This window comes from Heliangelus exortis, chromosome 3 (assembly GCF_036169615.1).
Source record: "Heliangelus exortis chromosome 3, bHelExo1.hap1, whole genome shotgun sequence".
In the NCBI taxonomy this organism is placed as follows: Eukaryota; Metazoa; Chordata; class Aves; order Apodiformes; family Trochilidae; genus Heliangelus; species Heliangelus exortis.
In genome coordinates, this window is record NC_092424.1 from 35,672,061 (window position 1) to 35,692,358 (window position 20,298).

The following is a 20,298-nucleotide window of genomic DNA, read 5'->3' on the forward strand; positions in this document are numbered from 1 at the left end:
CCGACGGGACACGTGTGAACCATGAAGGACACGGGGGTTCCCTGCACGACCCGAAGTCAGCCGAGGGTCCGCGTTGGGCTGGGGGGGAAGGAAGGTGCTCGCCCCCCTCCCCCTCACCCCCCCTGCAAACACCGATGGCGCTCACCAGACCCGAGCAGCCGGGCGGGGCCGGTCCGGTGCCACCTCCCCTGGGGCGGGGCCGGTGCTGCGACGGGGGCGGTTCCGGCGACGAGGCCGGTCCGTCAGTCAGTCAGGCGAGCGGCGGGCGGCAGCGGAGCACGAGGTTCCGCGGAGACCGAAGGGGAGCGGGGAGAACGGCAGCGGCGGCGGCTCTGCGGGCAGCATGGAGGCGGATGAAGAGAAGGCGGGCGGCGGGCGCAATGGCCACGCCGAGGGCCCGGCGGCGGCGGCGGCTGAGCAGGGCGGCGGCGGGAGGCGGCTGCGGGGTTGCCAGGGCTTCTTGCGGCGTAACGCGCTGGTGCTGCTGACCGTGTCGGGGGTGGTGGCCGGCGTGGCGCTGGGCACCGCGGTGCGGGGAGCCGGGCTGGGCCCGGCGCAGGTGGCTTACCTGGCCTTCCCGGGGGAGATGCTGCTGCGGATGCTGCGCATGGTGATCTTGCCCCTGGTGGTCTGCAGCTTGGTGTCGGGAGCCGCCAGCCTGGACACCCGCTCGCTCGGCCGCCTGGGTGGCATCGCCCTCGCCTATTTTCTCGGCACCACTCTGCTGGCCTCCGGGCTCGCCGTCGCACTCGGCTTTATCGTCCGCCCCGGCGCCGGAGCCTCCGGCCTCAGCGCCCCCGGGCTGGGGCTGCCCGGCGCCATGCCCACCAGCAAGGAGACGGTGGACTCCTTCCTCGACCTCGTCAGGTGAGGATACCCCGCTCCCCCCCACTTCCCGCCCTCCCCGCTGGAGGATGATGACACCCCCGGCGATGTTGCGTGCTGCAGCCGTAGAAACCCGCTCCCCCTTCCTCCGGTTTCTTCTCTTTCATCTTATCCTCCCCCTTCTTACTCTCATCATTATCATCCTTCTGATTATCATCATCATCCTTATCCTTATCCTCCTTATCCTACGCTTTCTTCCTCGTGACCTCATCATCATCCTCATCCTTCTGGCTTCTCCAGAGGCGCTGCTTGCAGCCCAGGTACCCACAGCTCAGTCAGGCTTAGGGCTGCATGGTGCTCTACCTCTCCTCCTTTTATTTTTAATTTTGTCAGGGTGGCTGTGAGCATGAGTCGAGGCTCACTGGGGCTCTGGGTGCCTGGGCCTGGTTTTGGTCCCACCTGGAGGGAGAGTGGCTCATGGATGCTGCCTGTAGGGCAGGCATGGCCTTGCCTGGCTCTTTCCCCTGCCCCTCTGCCTGTTGTGTCCCATCTCTTGCAGGCAGGCCAGAGCAGCATTCCCTATCCCTCACCCACACCTTTTTATTTTATTCTCCAGCTCTTTACTCAGTCTCCTCACACAAATACCAACCTATAGGTGCAGGCATGGAAATGCAACCCTGTATTTCCACCAGAGACATAGCCTAAAGATAGTCTCGCATGAGAACACCCTGTATGTTCGTGAGCTTCCCATCCCACCTCTGCACCTTGCAAAGACAAGACTCACATTCCCCAAAACTACCTGGATCAAAGCTTCCACTTCTGTTCAGATCTTTTAATTTTATCCTTATTGCTCCTTACAAAGATGGAGACTTCACCTTTACTTTTTTTTCTGAGAGCCCATGTCTTGTTGAGATCTGTCCATCTCTTTAAATAAGAGAAGACCACTTCCACAAATGAGGCAGAAATCCAGCTAGATTTTTGAGTATTGAATTTCCAATGGCAGCCCTTTGTGCTTTGATGGATCTTGGTACAGAACCCCAGATGTGAACAGCTGATACTTTTTGCTATCCCAGGGGTGGCTCTACCACTTTTTCACACCTGAGTAGTGTTGAGTTTTTTCCCTTCCATGGAAAAAAGTTGTGGAATAAAGGAAAGCTGAGGAGTGGCAGCTGAGCCTCTCCTGGTGAGTGTAGCTGAGGCAGTGATGGGAAGTGATAGCATATTAATGGGAAGCATGGAGGTTTCCTGAAATATGGGAAGATGAACAGTTTTGGATGTGGTAGATGTTGTTAGCAGGATGCAAACAGAAGAGAAGTGATCTGCATACCAGTGAAGTGGCTGGGGAGTTGGGCTTGGTGGGTGTTTTGGTAATTACAAAACCTAGTGTGGGATTTTTTTAGATAGTTTTCTTTGCCTTTGTTAATTCCATTTTTAAGCTGAGGGATGTTTTGGCTATGTAAATGGATGTGGAAACAAAGAGAGAGAGTTTGTAAAAGAAAAAACATACTCTGTTTACAAATTCACGTTAATGTCTTTTCCTCCCCCAGAAACAAGTATGTTCCCTTTGGACAAAAAGTAAGTCTGGATTGTCCCGCTGGCAATCATGTACTTCATGTCCTTAGGTCACCTGGTCCCTCTTCCTGACAAAGCACATTAGAAAGTTATAAAGGGACAGTGGGAGTAGGCGGGCTGACTGTGAAAGTGACATGGAGTTAAATATAAGTGCAAGCAGGTGAAGGAAAATTACAAAAAAAAGGATTAAGTACAACTAGGGGAGCTGGGAAGACAAACGTAGCAGTGGCTGCCCTGAGTGCATCCTGGCATGGTTGCTGTAGCTGATGTTTCATTCTTCTGTCATCACGCAGCACAGACTAGGATGTAACTGAGAAACAGAGCAGGAAAGCTCCAGTGAGCTTCAGGCAGTAACATCTGTGTAGCTGGGAGCAGAAAGCTGCTTTTTGGTCTGGTCTGTAAATGCAGGTGGAGAGCTCAGCTTCAAAGAAGTTACAGTGGTGGTGGGCTTGAGGCCTGACTCCAAACTAACCCTGATAATGATGAGATTCGGGTCAAGCAGGAGGGTTTCCTTCTGGGAAATGAGGGTCTGGGGTCTTTCTCCCAGTGCATGTGCAGTGGGGCTATGAATTCAGCTTTTTCTTAGAGGAGCTGTTGCAGGCATGTTATTGGGCAGCCCAATTGACACAGCAGCAACAACCTAAAATTAAGTCAAGAAAAGATGCATTTGGACATAGCCTGGTCCAAATGCACAGGTCCAAACTCCTGGTCTTAGCACAAACTCCCCAGCAGGCCCAGGTATAGGGTGAGTTACATGATTTTTCTGAAAATATTATATCTCTCTCTGCCTTTAATTTTTTTTTAGTTGCTGTTCTTGAAAATGTGGGTGTCCTAATTTGATTATTGAACTTGGCCTGTGCTGTGGTGGAAGATAGATTTTCAGTTAATGAAATTTCGAGGGGCTAGGGGAGTGAAGCTGTTGCTTTCAGCACGGATGGGTCTTGCTGCATCCCGCTCTTTGCTTTTCTCTTTCTCTCTTTTTGCTGTAACCTCCAAGGCTTCACTCAGTTTCTGATAAAAAGTAAAAATGATTCACAAGTGGGTAAACTGAGTCCCCTTACAGCACTGAAAGCAGATGTAAAGAAGAGGAAACAGCAGCTGTGTGTCAGGATTTGCCGTGGCTTTTGCAGGGTGTCCTTTCCCAGGGTTCAGATCCCTTCTTGCTGTTGGGAAGCTTATTAGTTTGTGACCAAAGGCGTTGCCTTCCGTTGTCACAGCCGTGTCTGGAGGGCAGCTTAATTCTTGGTTGTGGTTTTTCTGTTTCCCTGTTGAAAGCTTCCACCCAAACGTGCACCTATGCATGCAGACACGACCTCTGGAAAAGAGATTTGTCCTGTGCTTTGGTTGCAAATGACAGATGACTCACTAGTGAGTGAGCCTTAAGGCTGTCTCTCTTTTGTTTTATCCATCGACTATAACCTCCAGGTCTAATTTGTCTACCTCCCTCTGACTGGAGGTGTCAGAGCATGCTTCTAGTTTCCCTTCTGGCGAGTGCAGGAGGTAAGCCTCAAGTGTTCCTGGCCAGGGTGTGGGCACAATTTCCTCTGCCCCAGGGCCTGGGTTGAGGTGCCTCTGTGCCCCACAGCAGGGATACTGATGGCTCTTCTCATCTCAGGTCTGCCATGCAGAAAGCTCTTAGGAGGTCCCTCAAAGATGAGCACAGCCAAAGGCAGGGGGGTGTTACAGCTCAGTGAACTTGGGAGGGAGCTAGCAAGAGATGAGAGGTGCTTCCACAAGGCTGATGGCTTAAAAAAGCAAAGCAAAGCAACCAAAAAAACCTCAAACCAAACCAAAAAGCAGGGTGTGCTCTGAACCCAAGGGGAGACCTTGGGTTTCCTTTATTCTGTCCCACATCAATGAAGAAAGACAGGCTTCTCCAAAGCACACAGTTCAGGCTCCAGAGCACTCTTAAATTCAGCCAGACTCCAGAGCACTCTTAATCATAGAATCATAGAATGTGGTCTTAGCTGAAGGTGGACCTTGTGGATATCTCTGGATTATCTGGCAGGGCCAGCAGCTCACTTGTGCTGAATAGGTGCCAGCATAAGATGAGAGTAAAAGGAAATTTTAGGATTTCTTGTTCTGTCCCTTACTTATCAGTTCAGTGGAGAAGGCAAAGCAATGGATAATAAAGGGCACTTGTCAGCTTGGCTATGAAGTGGGTATCAGGTGGAGGAAGAGGCTAACTCTGTTACACTGGGCTCTGGGGCCCAGCACCCACTGGGGAGGGGATATTGCAGAGAGCCAGCTTGGCTCTGGTCACACTTGGGCATCCAACCAGGGAGAAACAGGTGAGCAGGATAGAGGAGGTAACTCCAGCTAACACAGCCTACCTGTAGCCTGTTGGAAAGTGGTTCAAACAGCAGGATCAAGTGTTTTGCAAGAATCTATTGATTTGTTAACACTTTTGACAGGCAATTGTCAAGACTGCATGTTTCAGTAAGGTCAGAGATTTGTTTTAGCTCTGATTTATATTTGCTGATTCAACAAAATTGAGCAGTTTCCCAGGAACCTATTGATCCCCTCACAGTTTCCAGCAGTGGGTGAGCCTGGCGTTTCATTTCAGTGTGGTCAGTGTTTTGCTATAATTTTATAAAAAAAGACCTAAGTAGAAAATGTCGCTCATCAAAAAGGAACATTTCAACAAAATGCATTTTTTTATAACTGGAAAAAATGGTCTGGAACAGGCTTTCTTTGCCCAATTTTGGGATGAAAACATGTTTTTAAACTGTGGAATTGGCTTTGGGAAGGAAATTCTGTTTTTAATCCTGCTCAAGCTGCAACAATCTGGGGAGGGAAGGAGGCAGTAGCATCATCACCTTTTTATAGGAAGGCTATGGAGAGGTCCAGGTGTCTGCCCTGGGGAGTACGGTCAGAGTTTCTCAGTCTGCCAGGCAAGTCTGCAAAAGCAGTTTACATTTTATTACTCTTCACTGCCCTCTCTGTCTGTCTGAGGCTGCCAAAGGGAGTACCCTGCCCCACAGTGCTGTCAGCAAGTGTTGGCTCTGAGCACCTCCGGAGCTTCCCTCCAGGGAAGGCAGGCATGAGCTTGAGCACAGGGAGAAACATTGGCCATGTTTTGCTGGCTGGGCAGCAGAGCAGATGGCCAAGGTGGACCGTGGGGTCCAGGGTGCCCATGATCCTCTTTTGGGCACTGTTTTCTTACAGTCTTCTTGGTAAGTCACCCAAAAGCATCAACCGTGAAGGCTGCCTCTGAAATCCCCATGTGGAAAGAGCAAAGCTTGACTTTAAGAGAGGAGGGGGAGATGCCACCTTTGTAGTGATAAATGGAATAAGAGGCCAGGAAACAGCTGGAGTTAGACCAACAGTGGGTCCCTGAGATAGGTTGACCATGGAGTTTCATAGCTCTTAACTTTGGGGTACCCTCAGAAAAAAGGGCAGTGGTTAATGTTACTGTGCATTTTTGCTTGTGACATTTTCTGAGCCTGGATCCTCTCTTGAAGTATAGGGATCGCTGACTGATTTTTGTAGGAGGAACTCGGCATTTTCATTCATGTGCCTGCACTGTCTGGTGGGTTTTGTTTTAGGAGACCTCTGAACACTTCTGCTCCTTTCTTTTATTCTTTGTATTCCTCATCTTTTACTACTGACTCCCTCCAGTTATGTTTTATTTTCCAAGCAACAAAGACGCAGACTGAACCACTCAAGCAACACAGTACCAAATATCTGCTATAAGTAAATGCATTTTTTGGTTTCTCTGTGTTAAAGCAAATGCACATATGTATATGTCCAGGGCAAGTATAGTGGATCCACATAAATGACTAAAAGCCAATGAGAAAAATGGTTGAATGAAAATCTTGGGACAGAAGGAAAAATAAGGGCACTGGAGCAATCCAGACTAGTCTCTGGCAGGTTGCCACAGATGACAATAAAGTTGATGTCAGGGGACTCCTAGCATTGAAAACACTTCATTGAAGAAAAAAAAAAAAAAAGGCAAACCAAACCAGGAGATAAGACAACAGGAGATAAGTGTTTTTTCTAGGCTTCCTCTCAGACATATTTTTCCAACAGCAAGGTTTTGGGCCTCAGAAGTGGAACTTTTTTGTAAGAAGCAGTGCTAGAGGACTGCATAGTATTTTAGGGTTTCGTTCTGCTTGCCTGAATTTCCCTTTACGCTTTTGCTGCCAAAACGAAGTTGTTTGCAGAGCTCTAGCAAAATAATTGTTTAGAAACAGTTAATAATCCTTTACATGTGCAATGAAGGAATTCCTGTGCCATTCTTAGTCCACTGGTGTGAAGATACAGGGTAAGGAAGAGATAAATTTTTTCATAATACAAATACTGAGAAGAATGGGAGCTACAGCCCCTTTTTGCTCCCTTTACAGCTCCAGGTTTCCTCAGTCACCTGTCTAGGGTTCCCAGTAGCAGATGCTGCAGCTGAATTAAGATTTCTGTTACAGCAAAAATAGTGAGACCTTCCTGCTAAATTTGTTTAGAGGAGCAATGGTCCCTTCTTGCCTGATGGGAGCAGCTTTTCACTGGAGTAAAGCAAAAAACCTGCCTTTATCTAGCTGTGCATGGGATGACAGTGTGATGAGCACAGTATTCAAGCAGAAAATATTCAGACCTTGAAACTACAATCCTTGCTGCTGCCACTTTTTGATTCCTATTTTAAGAGGATCTGACATGGGTGCTCTCTCATTTTGTGTCGTTCAGGTTTTGTGGCTCAGCCCAGCTGCCTCTCCAGCCCCAGGAAACATCTGTTACCCTTGAGAGCTGTCTGATGGGTTTCTGGTGTGTCTGCATTGCTGGCTTGTCTCATTCTTGCCAAATTCTGCAAGTTTCATCTCTTTCATTGTCAGGGGGCCAAGGCTGCCTGATCCCAGACCCCTGTGCCAGGCTCCTTATCACTCAGAGTTTCCTCAGCTGTGCTCTTCCTCATCTGCTTTCAAAAGACAACCTTATTCTTTAGCACAGGGGGCACAGCAGTTAAGACACAGCAGCAATAGTCAGCAATACAGTGACAAAAATATGATGATTTCTTTAAGATCCGCATTTTCATCTGGTATGGACTTTCAGAGCAAAAAAAAAAACCCACCCTCGAGATATGGTCTGTGTGGAAAGACTGACTGTCGACACCCATTTTTAATTTGCATACCCAGTTACCCAGCTCACTGGTTTTCCTGTTCTCTGGGTCACCTGGACAGGAGGGGTGCTTGCACTTCCCTGTGCAACTCCTACACTTGGCTTTGGGGACGTGGCAAATGCTGGCTTGCAGGGAGAGACCTAGGTCTGGATTTTTGTGGTGGGTGAACTTTGCCTCCCCATGTATGGTGAGCAAAGCCTGCAGGCACAAGCACATGATGAGCCCAGACAGGTCACCATCCAGCTTTTGCCTCTCCCTGAAGCATGTAGCGTCCCTGCTTTTTTTAAGTGTGGAGGTTTGGTTTGGGTTTTTTTTTTTTTTCCTAAAAAAAAAAAAAAAGGCACTGGGATGGTGTTCTTGCACAAATCCATCCTAAGGTAATAATCTGTGGTCTGAGCCACCCATAATTAAAGCTTAAATTAATTCACATGCTGAATGATCTTAGGTGAGCAATGCATGTAGTCTGTAGACAGCTTGTGCCTTTTAAATAAGCCATTTATTTCTTGATTGCTTTTTATGACCCAACATGCTATTAAACTTCAGAATTTGAAACAAAGGCAGGCAAAACATTTTTTTACATGTTGTTGGGCAGCCAGGTATACCTCAAAGTTGGATTGTACAAAACACACAGCTCCTTCTGAGCTGTTGAGTTGAGATCCAATTTTTTTTACTTGGTAGATTGTAAAAAATGCTCTTCCATGTCCTCAGAGTTGAGTCCTTCAACCAGTGCTCCAGGAATCAAGAATGACTGCTGTATGCTCAAATTTGAATGGCTCACACTTGAAGCCAGAACCTGCCCCTTGCCTTGCTGTAGCGGGGCTGCTGGCATCACTCAAGTATGTGCTTTAAATATATGCTTGGAATTAAGTTAGCATTTAATTACTGAGGCCCGTGCCTGATAGACTGGATAAATTATGGAGGGCTTGGTTTCTCAGCTACTTTGAAACAGTGGAGAAACGTATTGTTTAAGCTTTAGGATTGCTTCCTTTGGTTTTGTTTTGTCAGGATGGAAAAGCTGATTAAAAAAAGAAAACTTTATTTCTGATGTGTTTTGACTCTTTATTCATCTCTTTCATTCTTCAAAATCCAGTCAACATTACTTTTTTAAAAAAAACAGTCATCCGGCCATGGAAAGCTGCAATGAAATATCCTGATTTTTCTCAACTGCACGTTTTCTTTCTATTTTTGTTAAAACTGCACACTGATCTGGGCCCATTTGTGTATGTGGTGTTTTACTCCTGATAAAATTGTTTGCTTTTACTGTACACAAGGTTTTTATCCACCGGAGAGTTCCAGCTGTGCAAGCATTGATGCTTGTTAGCTGTTGCATTGATCTGATTTGACCAATTCTTAAGCATCTTTAATGAGCTTGCTGTCCGACTTTCATCCAGGCAGCTGTATTGTTAAATTTTAAGGAAAAAAACGTTGCTTTTTTTCTTTCATGCTCAGTGGAATGTGGACTCCAGAAGCCAAATGATTCTTATAGTATTTTGGCCTTTGCAGCTGCCTCCTAATACACTTGTAACACAACAGAGAGTTAGTTCACAGCAGCCACTTGTTTGATAAAGGTCCATGTACTTTACATTGCTGTCAAGGCTGTGGGAAAACCTCACTTCCTGGCAGGATAACTGAGCTATGCAGTGGAAAAGACCAAAGTCCTTACCTGTTCTCTATCTTAATCTCACTTTTGTTTTCAAAGATTTGAGTCTGCTTCTGTGTTTCTTGCTGTGGTTTGGATTAGTGCTTTCTGTGTAATTTATGGCATCGTCATCATTGAAAGCCTTGTTTAAAATTGTGTTTGCCAGGGTAACTATGGCAAAAAGTGTGGGGAGATTAGCAGGGCACAGCCTGGAGGTAGCTCCAGCTTTCTCAGAGGAGTGCAAGGAGCAAAAGATGGGGAGCAGTTACCCAAATATTTTTTTTCTGCACTTAACTGGCTCTGAGTAAGGTTGGGGTTTTTTTCCTTACCATAAGAATTGCTGTGTCCTCTTGATGCATTTGGCTGGCAGTGTTTTAAGTCCCATACCCTTATCCTCCCTGCCCTTGCCAGCTAGGGTCCTGTAATGAGCTTTTATTCCTATTTTGCTTTCTGACTCAGCAAAAAAACCCTGCCATCTGGCTAGGGGAGCACATTCTCTTTGCTCACCGTTAGCTGAGAAAGGAAGTGCAGCATTAAAAACAACTACAAAATACACCAAGAAGCAACTTTTTCCCAACAGGGTCCAGTTAACCATTTTTCCTGTCCTTGTTGCTGCAGAGATGCATGAACACACTGCTTGCCCAGTAGAAGTGTACCTCACTTTACATGCTGTCCTCCCTGCACAAACCTCTGATGCTGGATTTTCATTTCTGTATGAAAGCACTAAAAAATTCAGATGCTGCAGCCTTCCACAGGAGTTGCCCCTTCTTTCCTCTGTGCTGCTTAACCCCTTAAGCCCTTGCAGCCCACTCTGGCCTGTGACGTTCTACCTCAGTGTTCAGGGAAGCTGACCTTGTTTTGTTGAAGAGTTAAGCTGCTCTCTTAAGTGGATTGTGCTGATTGGATTGTCCTTCATGTTGATGCTGTGAGCAAAATATAATCGCATGAATAATGTTAAAAATCTGCCTGAACTTGGAGGTCATAAGCTGATGGTGCTGCTGCTGGTTTGGCCCAGCCAGTTTCTGTAGCCACAGGCTAATGGGTGTGTATAACTAGCATCGTGTCTCATTACCCTTGGTGTCCCTCCCTGAACAGTTAAGTGTGGCAGACAAGCAGGGACCTTTTTATGTGAGCTAAAGAAGAGGGCATTCACACCTCTGCAGATGTAGCAAGTCATCTGCTCCATGCTGCTGGAGTATCTTCTGTAGTATGACCCTCACTACTGCCAATGTGTTTGCCTTTGCAAAATTAATTCAGTTTCTGAGTAAGAAACTTTCTAGTGTTCTTGCTTTAGAAGTTGTACAAGAAGTAGTTAATTTTCTGTTTGTGTTTTTGCAGAAACCTGTTTCCTTCAAATCTTGTTGCTGCAGCTTTCCAAACGGTAAGATATATGTGGACTTTGGACATGAGAACAGGCAGGCAAAGTGACTTCTCTTTTTTGAAAAAGGACTAGAAAGATGGTGTAAAAAATACCAAAGATTAATTTATTTATAGTAAGTGACGTTTTTACAGTACCTGACATAACCAGACATACAACTCCCATGGCAAATGGTTTGATTTTGGAAGGTACTCTTCAAACAAAAGCATATTCATAGCCTGTGTTTTGTACCTCCACCAAAAACGTTCTTGAAAATTTTATTCTTTGGATGTTATGTTGCACAGCAATGGCAATTCCACTTTGTGGCATGCTACTTATCACTCTGGAGGAACCAGCTGGGAAACCCAGCTCCAAACTCTGTACCTAAGGACTCAGAACAGACAGAGACTTTCAGGCTCTCTCAGGTAACAGCGTTACCTGTTGCCTGATGCTTTTATTCAGTATTTTCCATTGTTTCCCTTGCTGGATAATTGCTCAGCCTGACTTCTATTCCAACAGAGGACTAAATGTGGTAGGACAATAACTGGCACATGAATACAGTGTGGTTTAAACTGATGGACAGGAGCCATGGGGCTCCAGGAAGATTTTGATGTAGACCTTGTTGCTAAATTTAGATGTCAGGATAGACACGGCTGAGAATATTGCTGTTGGGCAGAGTGATTCTTTATGATACAGGAACAGAATAATAGGTTTTGCCTTCATGGTATTCTCTGGGTTTGTTTTTGTATGAAAAAGAAGGTAAATCCTTAAAATCAAGTTGTTTTGAGTCTGTATATAATACAGTACAAGTCAATATACCATATATAAAAATAGGAGCCATACAAAAATAGCATTTAGAAAAAGATATTCTGTGATACCTCAAGTGTCAGGGTTCTGTATGTTCAGGAATGAAAATAAAAAATGCTTTCCTCTGTGCTGCTGTTGTCCCAGGTAACTGGCAGGTACATAAACTTTTCTTTCCCCTATTTTATACCTAAAGAAAACAAGCCCAAAGAAGTCCTGCTTTTGCAAGCTGTCTGCCTCATTTATCAAAGTAAACTGTTGCTCTAGATTTTAGATATTTTATTGACAATTTTAATGCCTGCCTCACCATTTCTAGCAGTGTAACCACATAAGCTCCACTTGCTTTCTGCAGGAGTATGGTGTGTGAGCAGCAGCAGGGTGGAGGAAAGGGCAATTCCTCAGCTGCTGCCCAAACCTGGGAGCTCAGGGGATCACAGAGCACATCTCTGGTGCCACATGGGGAAGGAGCTGCATATGCTGTCAGTTCCTTTTCTTGCACTGGACAGGCTTGTAAGTCCCCACAGTGTGGTCTCCAGAAAAAGTCTTCCTGGCAGTAATCTCCTTGTGAAGTACTAGATTATATGGTCATATGGATGATTTGATCAGCAGACATTGTAGTTTTGTTTGTTTTTTCTTATCTGCAGTATGCGACAGACTATAAGATGGTGCTCAGAAACACTACCTCTGGAAATGTCACACTAGAAAAGGTAAGGTCACTTCTCAGGTTTTTATACAAACCCTTGTCAACTGTAATATTTGACTACTTTAATCCTTTCCAGCAATCACTGTAAAGAAACAAGTACTTTTCATTGCCTGGAACAGAGAAACACACTAACTAGATGAGTTACCCATAGCCAGACAAGAAAGCTACAATGGATGGGGGTGTTGGGCTCAACTGATCTGACCCTTGAGACCTTATTTTTAGGGCATGCTTTCTTAGACCTGATCTCACTTGATCTAAATTTTGATTAGTCACTCTGACCAGTATTTCCAAGCAACTTTCTGTAGACTTGGGATTAAAAAGCAATCAGGCTATCTGAATAGACCTTACTCTTCCATCTGAAGAGCATGAGCTTTTTTTCCACTACCCAAGACTTTAAAAAAAACAAGTTGAGAATTTGTCTTGTTGCTATGCTTCTGAAATTCTGTTTGAAGCAGTAACGAGTGGTCTGAAGGAGTAAAAGTTGTAGACAGAACGTAACAAATAGGCTGCTATTGCAAGGGTATCAAAAAGGAAACTAATTTGCATGTGTAGTTGAACTACAGAGTGCTATCTTCCATATGGTGCTGGCAGGACTTCCAGAGATGCTCAGTGTTGCATCGAGTGGCATCTCTTCTACAGCACAGAGCTATCAGGTATCTTTATTATTGTCCAGAGTCAACATATTGTAGGTCCAGCAACAATTACTGTTGTCTTACAGGCAGCATGCTGTGAAACATTCAGTATCCCAGCCTGCAGTGTGTCAGCTCACTCCCTTTCATGAGATTTTGGGGAGATAGGTCTGGGACTGAAAGTTACTTTCAGGGCTCTTTTGTGTTTCACAGGCTTGTTTTGACTATATGAGATTAGTACTGGATGCTGGGTTACTATATTTTTAATATGATTTGGATGCCCCTAGGGCAAGGGGCCTATAACATTTTGTATTTGTCATGGAAGGGCTGAGCTGGGGCTTGCCCACCAGTCTAAAACCATTGAAGAAAAAGCAGTTTATGCTCATCCAGAGGGACTTCCAAGTGTATCCATGAACGCAGGGAGTACTGGTCTCATTACCTTCTCCTCACCATGGAGTTGTGCAGAACAATGTGATTCTGAACTCTGCTTTCAGCTGATGGGCTGAACTTTCACCAGCCCTGGAGGCAGGGTGATGCGTGACTTGGATGGCACAGAACTGAGCCTGGGAAAAATCAGCCCTTGCCTAGAGGCTGGATATCAAGGGGTGAGTGGCTTCCACTGGGGGGAGAAGGCAACTCCATCTGCTTGGGCTCTGCCAGTGCCTGTGGGATTGCACCCCATGGGTGTCTGCAGTGTCTGTGGAAGGGCCACATGATCCTGAAAGAGCACTTTTGCTTCTCATGCCATGATGCCCCCAGGGAGTGTGCGCCTTTGCATCCTCGTGCTAGAAAAACAACAAATTCGATATGAAAGGCTGTGGCAATGTGCATTTAGACATGTATATTTGTTGACAGAGTGTAGGTTATTCTTCATTTAAGCAGGGGTAAATAAAAGGTGAGTAAGGCTTCTTACTCATCTTCAGTATCAAGTTTGATAGGGGCTTGTTGGCAACCAAGCATGGATTAAGGCCAGCTGTATTGACTGGACATAGGTTTGGCTGTCAAGTACTTCTTTAATGTGTGCTCAAAGCCATCTTCTCTCTCTTCTTCAAGAGATAAGAATGTATCTTCTGGCAGTTTTAAATGTGAGGTTCTTTTTCAGTTTTCTTCTTTCCCTTTCCCACTTATCAGACTCCTGTTTGATGCAATATCAGAAAAAAATATTCTCACTTTGTCACCAGTACCTGTTTTTGCCAGCGGTTATGATGTAAAGGTTATTTCTGCTATTACTTTTCCAAAACTTTTCTCCAGTTGCTGGAGCAAAATCAGAGCTGAGCTTCTTTAATTCCAGAAGACGCCCTGCTGTCTCTAGGGAAGAGCAGACCAAACGAAAAGAAAGCATGGTCTCAGTTTTGTTAGCTCAGTTTCAGTACTGGTCTTCCCGTATTATTTATGGATAGATAGAGGTTAAGTTTGGAAAGGAAGAGTATGATTTTTGGATAATATATAATAGTTTCCATTGGTTATGTTTTTTCCCCACCACTGGTTAATAAGCCCTGTCTTCTCTCGCTGATGGGATGAATACTGGGGCACGTAGATGTCCACTCAGCCACATCCTTTCTGTTGTTTCACAAGCTCTCACATATTTACCTAGCTTTTATAGCTACATCCTCTCTGTCTTCAGCAGGAAGGCTTCCTGGGGCACTGGCTATCTCAGTTCCCCATCTGCAGCACAAGGGAGGCCAAGGGGCACTGGTTGCTCTTCTTCCTCACTTCACATGGCTGCGTTTTATTTTCAGCCACCTACTACTTGGACAGCTCAGTGTCAGCAGTTGTTTCCTTGATAAGCATTTTGTTTCAAGAGCTGCAAAGCAATAGGGATCTTCAGGGAGGTTCAAGGACCAGAAGAGCTCCATTAATCTTTCCTCCAGAACACATAATTTCAAGCAAACAATAACACATCCCATAGTTTATCCAGGAACAAAGCTCTCATTAAAGCTGTTTTTGTTTGGTGTCCACAGTGCTGCTTGGTTTGGCAGCTCCTTTGGGGTGATGGGCTCTTCTGTTAGAGTACAAAAAGGCTGTTCAGTATCTGCCAGTTTTAGAGGCTGGGACTGAGAGGATCTTCCGCTAAGGATTTATTGCTGGACTCTTTCCTGCTGCAAGGAGGTGAAATTCCCTGACTGCTGCAGATTGCCCCTTGATTTGAGGGGAGCAATTTCTTGCAGGGAGTTACTACTCCCAAGCCAAGAAGGCCAATGGCATCCTGGCCTGTATCAGGAACAGCGTGGCCAGCAGATCCAGGGAAGTGATTCTGCCCCTGTACTCAGCGCTGGTGAGGCCACACCTCGAGTCCTGTGTCCAGTTCTGGGCCCCTCAGTTCAGGAAGGATATCGAGGTCCTGGAGCAGGTCCAAAGGAGGGCAACCCAGCTGGTGAAGGGACTCGAGCACAGGCCCTTATGAAGAGAGGCTGAGAGAGCTGGGGCTGTTCAGCCTGGAGAAGAGGAGGCTCAGAGGAGACCTCATCGCTCTCTACAACTACCTAAAAGGAGGTTGTAGTGAGGTGGAAGTTGGTCTCTTTTCCCAGACGACTTTCAACAAGACAAGAGGACACAGTCTTAAGTTGTGCCAGAGGAGATTTAGGTTAGATATTAGAAAGAATTTCTTTACGGAGAGGGTGATCAGGCAATGGAATGGACTGCCCAGTGAGGTGGTAGATTCTCCATCCCTGGAGACTGGATGTGGCACTCAGTGCCATGGTCTAGCAACCGCACCGGTGGGTCAAGGGTTGGACTTGATGATCTCTGAGGTCCCTTCCAACCTGGCTAATTCTATGATACTCCGTGCAAATGATGCTCCTTCTGCCTGCATCTGCACCTATGATGGGAGGTGGTGGTGAATGTTGTGTGTTGTAAAGAAATTGACTCAAGAGGGAGAGAGAGAGCAAGACCTAGCAGAGGTGGCAGGGTCTCAGGGAAACAGCTGAGAGGTTTTGGGTGCCTGTGCACAGAGTCCTCCCTCCAGTCACCAGGAATTGAGGGGTCTGCAGATCACAAGAGCTAGGCTTGAAGGACTAGTGAGCATGAGCACTTCAAGAACTGCAGCAGCGATCACAATGTCAGGAGCAAGGTGGAGAGAGTCATCTTCACAGGAGAAGGAAGGCTAAACTCCATGTATTGTCATTCCAGAGAGGTATAGGGGAGTCTGAAGAGAATTAGCCAACTTACAAAGGGTAGACCAATGTGAAGGTTAAGATGAAAGCTGAGAAGCAACCTGTGTTCTGGCTGTAGCTTCTGACGCTTCTGTCTCTTGCCCTCCTCCAGCATCCCAAGAACAAAATTTGGCAAGCCTTTGGCACCCATGGCTCTCTAGAAGGTGGAGAGGCTGATGTTTGTGGGGACTGAATGACCTAGGACTTCTCTAGCCAGGGAAGCAACCTTCCAAGAGAAGCACTAGGAGCTCTGGCTCCCGTTCTCCTGTGTGCTTCTCAAGCTCCTGTCTGCTCTGTCTGTGACCCTGTGTGCCCTACACAGCTGATGGGAAGCTGAGCAATCCTCTTGCAGATTCAATACACTTCTGCCTTGTTCCTGGAACTGTATCTTGTAGAAGCCCAAAAGGTAGGGGGTTGCTGGGCTTCAGGCCACACTGCTGCGTTTAACGAGTTGAGAAGCAAATCTCCAATCAGAGTTAAAAGGGCAGAGATGCTTTGCAAAACTTCAGTCTAAAGTAGGATGATAAAATTCCCTCCCAATAACATCCAAGTCAGAACGCTGGGCACTTTCAGCTGATTGAAACACTGAATTTTTGTTCTGTAGCAAAATTTCGCATCTGTTGGTTTTTTGGTTTGGTTTGGTTTTTTGTCATTTTCTGTTTGGTTGGTTTGGGGTTTTTTTTTGGTTTGGTTTGGGTTTTTTTTCTTTTTTCTTTTTTTTTTTCTTTCTTCTTTTTTTTCTTTTTTTTTTTTCTGAATGAGAACCAAAACAAAAAGAGCATTCAGTGTTTTTAGGATTGTTTGTTTGTTTGTTTGAAAAAGTTTGGGCCCGTTATGGTAAAATTCTCTTTCAAGCTTAACTTTTCATATTAGCCTTCTATCAAGGGAAACCGATATAGGATGCTATATTATAAAATAATAAGTTGAAAAAAACAAGGTGAAAAGTGGTGGCAAAATTAAAGTGTGTTTCATTCACTGCATATGAATGACACAAATGCAACGCAAAAATGTAAAAATGTTGACAGGTTACCCAAAAGACATTTCCCAGAGAAAGCTTTGGGTTTGATGAAGTGATCTGGCAGCATTATTTATACTACACATTTACTTTCTTCCTGCTAATAAGTTAGTCATAAAATTTGAGACTGGTACATTGATTTGTAGATTGTTGCTGATAAATTTGCTCTGAAATTTTGTTAGGTTCTTTTCAGCCTTATGATAAACCTTATCTCCTGCCCTAGAGTTGTGTTTTACCAACAGAAGTGAAAAATAGTGAAGTCTGTGCATGCCTTGTACACGAGCAGTTAATTCAATTATTAGGAGGGTGTAATGTTTTTAGTCTTAAATTTTCTAACCACAGAAGAACCTAAAGCTTTCAGGCACACAAAGCAGAATATGGACAAAACTGCAGACAGGGAAGTGTTACTGTGTGTGGAGAAAACAGCACATTTTTTCAGACCTGTGTGGCAATATGCTGTGCCCCATTTTTAAAATCCTGTTCATGTTTTGGATTCTTTTTAAGCTGAAATCAAACAGACAACTTTGCCCTGGACAAGCAACTATCATAAAAAATTGCTGATCCTATATTTGACAGTGTAACTATGAAAAAAACAAAAAATGGCCAGAACTGTCCTTGCATGTTAACACTTCTGTTAACAGCAGTTTAACCTTTATGCTTTTGTGTATAATTTATGTTTTATCCCCTTTGTTTCCACCTGCCACTAAGAGAGAGTCCGATTCAGCTGTAAACTTCCAGCAAAAATACCTCGGCTCATTGTAACAGCTTTAGCAGATAAGTATTCTAAGTTCTTTAGTCAATAATAATTTCAACCTTTTAGCTCAGGATATATTTTTCTTACCTAATGTTGAGATAGTGTCTACTTTAACTAGCCAGAAGGCCAAAACTTGTACACAAACCTAATCTGCTTTAGAAGCTCTTCCAAATAAAACAACAATTTGACATGTTGAGCTTGTACTGCCAAGTTTAGGGGAAAAAAAAAACCCCAAAGCCAACACTTCATCAAAACAATTACATTTTTATGTAGCCACAAGAACACTCTTTCAGTTCATATGATCCTACGCTACCAAACAATCTCCGTCTCTCTTCGGGAAACAAACTGTGAAGGAGCAGCAGAGGAGACTTGTGAGAAGATTAGTTTTTGTCAATAGGTGGATACTGGTTTTAGCCTCTTACTTTTTTGTTTTTATACTCTTACTTTTGCTGTGCAGCCACATGATTTCTGAGAAGGGGAAAAGGTATTTCTCCTGTTCTCTCTGTGTCTCCCAGGGCTGACTTGGACAGATGAATGAGTAGTTTTCCATCCTTTGATACCTTTCTCTGCCTCTCGTTTTGTTTCGTAACATTGATTGTTTTCTCATGTTTTTCACTGTGGTATAAACACTTCCCTAAAGTGATGGAGCTGGCAGCTTCTGAGGGCAGATTCCTGTCAGAGGTGTGGGGAGATAAAAGCATGTTAGGGGCCAGACCACTGCAAGCCTCTTGCAGGTATGATTTGTTTAGGCTCTAGGTTATCATGGTGCCAACAGTGAATGATGCTTGATGGAATAAGCAGAGCTAGGAAGTCAGTATCACCAGTCTTTGCCCTTTATATATGCAGTCTTTCTCCCACCCATCATCCCTCACAGGAGGACAAGGAAGAAACTTTCAGTCTTTTAACTGCACGTATGTGAGTGACGTCCATGCTGGTTTGCATCTGCAGTGGAGCTTGTCCTGAGCAAACTGGGGAGGTTTCCTCTTCAGGTTGCTGAGAGCACATGTATGGTACTGAAGGATATGAGGGGAGGTAGTGGCACACCCTTTCCTTCACAGGTGAATCCATGCCAGCTTGTAACTGGGGTCCAGATCTTGTTGGTTTCTCTTCAACAAAATATGTTTTTCCTTCCCCAAATACATTCTGCTTGTTAATTTCAGATTGATCAGGCAGCAACAAAATGAGATTACCCTTTTGTTGGGTTTTGTGCTTGTCTCCCATCTAACTTTTTTTTTTTTTTTTTTGTCTTTTTTACCTCTACAGATCCCTGTTGGTACTGAGATTGAAGGGATGAACATCCTGGGACTGGTGCTGTTTGCTCTGGTTTTAGGAGTAGCACTGAAAAAGCTTGGTCAGGAAGGGGAAGATCTGATTCGCTTCTTTAATTCATTCAATGAAGCAACTATGGTCTTGGTTTCCTGGATTATGTGGTAAGTGTGTGACTGCAGGTACATCTGCAGGGCAATACTGTGCTCTGTTCAGGAATCTCACCATTTACCCATCTCTCCAGGTTTTTCCTACCAGATCTTTCATCACTGCAAAAGTGAATGTTATGGTGTCACATGATGGCATCTTTCCTTCTTGCTTGTGCCCTGTAATTAGACAATCACACATAGTTTATGATATCAGCCTGAAACACTTCAGAGGGCTTCTTAAAAATCTTGTCCAGGACTCCTTTTTTACTAATTAGTGGAAAAAAAGGCTTTCTGCTTCAAAGCAGCATAAGCCCATGGCTAGCTGCCATCATGTACCAAAAGCCACTGGCCTGGAATGAATAAAGGAGATGTGAGGAATACTGTCACATGAAGTCCAGGGATGTTTGTGCCTGCAGTGCACTCACAAATGTAGTGCATAGCTAAATGCTTCACTTAGCTTAATGCCTTGATTTTTCTGTTAATTGTGTGAAAGGTATCTGAGGAGATCAGACAGTAGCCCACTCACTGGTATTGGTTTGAGAGAAAACCTGTTGAGTCCATGAATACAGAGCTCCATCTGTTCTCTTGCATCAAAGGGTGTTGCAAATGTCCTTTTGTATAGAAGAGAGGAACAGTCTTTAGGGCTATGCTCTCTGCCCTGCTGAAACAGCAGTGCTGGCTGTTGAGTGTTTTATCATTGTTATCAGCAGGTCCTAAGTTATACCATGGATCTTTAAATCTCTGTTCCTCTTCCAAGTCCTCTTCAGTTTTGTTGAGTGAAGCAGGAGCTGTTACTAGCAGAGTGATTGACTGTTTCTTGTTTGTGCTAGCTTCTCCAGAGATGAAACTTTCCCATTTCACATCCCTGAGAGTAGGTATTTCCTAGGGTTGATTGTTTATTTGGTCTCATGCATATTAATGAACAAATCTGTTTTTTTTTTTCACTTTCTTCTATGGAGTCCAGACATGTTTATGGGGTGAATGTTGTTCTGACCGATCTCACAAAGCTTTTGGCACCAAAAAAACCCAGCATGTTAGGAACTGGAGCAGAGTGAACTTTCTCACTAGTCAAGACACCAGCACTGGAGGAGTCAGGCAGCTCTAGAGAGCACTTCAGGCCATCCAAGCTAGGGTAGGACCAGCCTCCTGACAACACTGTAGGGTGAATCTGGGTCTCAGAGAAGTATTGTGGCTGTTCTTGTGCAGCTGGATGGGTCCCAGCTGCTTCTGTAGAACCAACAGTACTAATACTTCACACACAAAACAAAAAGTATTCATGAGGATAGCTGGCTAACAAGTTAACAGTGGGACATTGCTCAGTTTCTT

General features: G+C 44.9%; 1 protein-coding gene across 1 annotated transcript in view; it reads left to right on the forward strand.

Annotated features, from left to right (window-relative positions):
* The first annotated feature begins 234 nt into the window (after positions 1 to 234).
* The window catches only part of SLC1A4 (solute carrier family 1 member 4), a 28,114-nt gene continuing 8,050 nt past the window's right edge, over positions 235 to 20,298 (forward strand). Inside the window, exons 1-4 of the mRNA XM_071740180.1 lie at positions 235 to 867; positions 10,482 to 10,524; positions 11,949 to 12,011; positions 18,821 to 18,987. Coding sequence (XP_071596281.1) covers positions 344 to 867; positions 10,482 to 10,524; positions 11,949 to 12,011; positions 18,821 to 18,987 — 797 coding nt within the window. The 5' untranslated portion in view covers positions 235 to 343. The remainder of the gene's footprint in view (positions 868 to 10,481; positions 10,525 to 11,948; positions 12,012 to 18,820; positions 18,988 to 20,298) is intronic.